The sequence below is a fragment of the Asterias amurensis genome, chromosome 6 (genome assembly GCF_032118995.1).
Source record: "Asterias amurensis chromosome 6, ASM3211899v1".
Lineage (NCBI taxonomy): Eukaryota > Metazoa > Echinodermata > Asteroidea > Forcipulatida > Asteriidae > Asterias > Asterias amurensis.
In genome coordinates, this window is record NC_092653.1 from 2,401,523 (window position 1) to 2,405,128 (window position 3,606).

The window sequence follows — 3,606 nt, forward strand, 5'->3', positions numbered from 1 at the left end:
TTCAAACTTAAGAATTGATTTGAAATACTAAGCGGCCATCTTGAAAAAAAAAAATAGTAAATAGTAAATAGTGAGGCCCTCATCCTCCTCTTTTTTGAAAAATCCGGACGATCAAAGTCTGGTATTTTTATTTATTTGGCCTTACCTAATATTCCTTTTATAACCATAATCGTTATTTATCACAACAAGGAATACGTACATGTACCACTCCACTACCCAAACTTAAGGTATAATAATATCATGGAGGAATACTCAACCATGAATCTTACATTGTATCTCAGGCCTGTATGCTCCGTTTTTGAAAGGGCAAGGGCACCAAGGCATTTATTTCCTCCTTTGTAAAGGGCACCCAATGAGGAAATTGTACATTTCTACTGGAGCATTTCAAGGGCATACCTCTTGGTGCCCTTGAGTTGCTCTGAGTAGAAATTTAGAGGCAATGACAAGGGGCATGGAGGTAGGCGCACCTTCATTGCCCCATGAAGTATATGGCCTGTTATTTTCATAATTCATATCCTGAGTGAGCATTCAAATGCAGTAACTGTCAGCTATTTAATCTTTATCAGATCACCTTTAAAAAGATGTCAGGGATTGAAACAGTGGCAGATTTTGCATTTCCTCCAAAATAAGCCCCATAACCCCCCCCCCCTCGGCTCAAAAAAAACCCCAACAAAACTAAGTCCCAAAAGTATATCTAACATTCAAGCATGATGATAGATAGAACAGTTGAGCTAAGTTTAATACTAACGCTAAAGCAAAGTAAATTTTCGTGCAATGGTACGCGCTATTTTGTGTGACGCAAGCTTTCGCTTTCAAACAGATTTGCACATAACACACCTCAATAACTTTTAATTGTCTGGCACTGAATATCTAAATAAGAAACGTGTCTGGCCTTGTGGCCTTTATCAATCAAGCCTAGACTGGGGGAGGACAAACTATGGGTTCTAACAGAACCATGTCTGCACCCGTTTACCACTCAACAATAAACTTAATGCTTTACATCTTATGTTGATATCTATTGATGTTTTTGAAAAGTTAAGCTGTGCCTAAATGAAAACAATTTGTAAAAATCATTAAAGGTAAACATCAGTGTTGTATTGTAGACAAGTACTTGACTTGTATGCAAAGAGTGAGTTAGCAAATGCTAGATTTAAAACAATCAAAGGACCAGTCAAAGTTCTCTTTAAGTGGTCCAAAGTTCAAACCAATTTAACCAAATTGACACTGGAAGAAACATTTAGACTGGTTCCTTTTTGGTTATGTCAGATCCAGTATTCATTGATCATACACAGAGTAGGGAAACCTAAGCTCAGAAAAAATCACAAGGTCTGTGTTAACTCTATGAGTCATTGCCATTTTAATTGGTTTAACATTTCGTCTAGACAAAAAAAATTATCCTCAAGATTATTTTGTGGGTAGTAAAAACAAATTCTCTAAATTATGAATGTCTGTTTTTCGTTTTCAGTAAACTGCAAATTATAAACAATGTCTGAAACAAAAAACTAAAACAAAATCTCAACACCAACAGTAACCCCAACCAACCTGTTGGACCTCGATTGGGGTGGGATGCCCGATCACATGTATAGCATTATAATCAGTTTACTATAACTATAGTGCAGTTCTCAGTCCAACCATGGAGGTAGAATTCTACCTCCATGGTCCATTCATTGAGGAATAAGATTGCCACACTATCCAGTAACTCAATATCTTAACCATTGGACTCTGATTATGGTGGGATGCATTTGTTATTGAGGTGGCTGACTGGCTGGAAAAAAAATTGCAGGCTTGGACCAGAGAGTTTAAAATAAAAATGATCGGCTATAAGAGTTTGGCAAGAATGTCTACTTGTGTGTTTTGCTGAATTATAATGCCAAATTCATGTTAATAACATCATCAGGTTAAGGCCTTTGAACTGCTTAGGGAAATCTACCAGTGAAGAACCAAGATAAATATAAACCTTGCACCTAATTACACTCCCACTATGTGAAATTTCAAACCCTAGTTCAAACCAAGATGTGCTTTGAACTTTTGACCTTTCACTACAAAGAAACTTTAAAAAGTACATTCACAGGAGAAAATGTCACAAGTTTGTGGTTTTCAATTCAAACCATAGAGGAAGGAACTGTCTATGGAAAAGTTTCTGTATGGCATCACCACTTTTTCATTCAATATGAAATATAGTATCTAATTTACCTCAATCAGATATCCCTTTTTGTAAAAACTAGTGAAAAAATGGTGGCGCCATATGGAAAGTTATCCCTGTCTATTGACGGATTAGGATCAAATCAGAGATAACATCAAAATATGAACAGAATGTCTCAAGGTTGGAATTTTTCAAATATGATTTTTCTAAGTTGTTATAAATTTATAATCATGGTATGATGATACAGTTTGATTAAACTTAAGTCCTCATGAACGGTTTTCTGTTAAAGTTTGCAAATAGTCAACTGCAGACCTACCACGCATCAGGCGTGAGAGTCATGCATCTTAGTCTTATTACTCTTACACTCACACGTGCAATAACCATTTTCTCTTGCCTCAGGGCGAGACCAATGAAAAACTATTTTAGTGTTTTGAAGAGTAAACTTCAAGCTATGGATATGGGTAACATCATCAGGGGGGCTCACTTCATGTAAATCATTGCTGCTCAGTCACCTGCACGTGTACATCCCGATATGTGGAGATTGTGCAGTAATCCACCAGAACCAGAACCAGAACCAGAACCAGAACCAGAAGGGGGTTTTATAGTTGCCCATTGACAAGGCAAGGAGGGGCCAAGTCTAGTTTAGTTACTCCCAGAGTTTATACCAACTTAAAAAAAACAGCTGACAATTTTAAGAAGTACACTTTTTGTAATTTTTTTGTAGACAAAAAAAAGAAGAACCCCGCCCCCAAGACAAAAACAAACCATCATTCAATACACAAAACCAACACTCAAAAACAAAACAAACAATTATTAATCAACACAAGAAAAGAAACACACCCACAAATAACATTTTCTTCTTTTTTAGGCAGTCAAGACGTTTGTAAACAAGGAATTACACCAAAATGTTAACGATATTCTAAAGGAACGTATATATAAGAGAAAAAATAACATGATATATTCATTAAATTATAATACAAATTGCATGATTTTAAAAGTGACACTGACTGTCTCCCCCTCGATATTGCTCGGTGAGTGAGCAATGATTCTAAATTCTGAGTCACTTACCGAAATAGTAGAGCTTGAATTACTGTTTGTTGGTGAGCGTTGGACAGTCAAAAGAGCCATCTTCTTCGGTCTGTTCTGAGGAAAGGAAACCCTTGTTCCACTTATGAGAATTGATTTTACATATTTTATAGCAAAAATAGTAGCCTAGACAAGTTTTAATTTTGGGCCCTCTCGCAGAAAATTCTCTTCCTGACGACACGGCCGGTGCAAAAACACTGGTTCCCTTGTATTTATCCACGGGTTGAGAACAACAGTAGCACGTGTGATTGCGTATACCTGTTGACGGACACCAGTCTGCTTATCTGGGTCAAGGGTCGCAGAAATTTCTTTCATTATGAATATTTATAAAGTAAAGGTCACCAGGCATGCTCACGATGGTGTACCACCATGGCAAC

The 3,606-nt window shown here is 36.9% G+C and overlaps 1 protein-coding gene across 4 annotated transcripts in view; it reads right to left on the reverse strand.

Moving 5' to 3' along the window:
- Positions 1 to 3,402, reverse strand: part of LOC139939143 (uncharacterized) — a 58,707-nt gene extending 55,305 nt beyond the window's left edge. For all 4 annotated transcript variants that reach the window (XM_071934900.1, XM_071934895.1, XM_071934899.1 and 1 more), the window contains exon 1: positions 3,212 to 3,402. In XM_071934900.1, the coding sequence (XP_071791001.1) occupies positions 3,212 to 3,271 (60 nt within the window). In that variant the 5' untranslated portion in view covers positions 3,272 to 3,402. The remainder of the gene's footprint in view (positions 1 to 3,211) is intronic.
- Between the last annotated feature and the right edge of the window lie 204 nt (positions 3,403 to 3,606).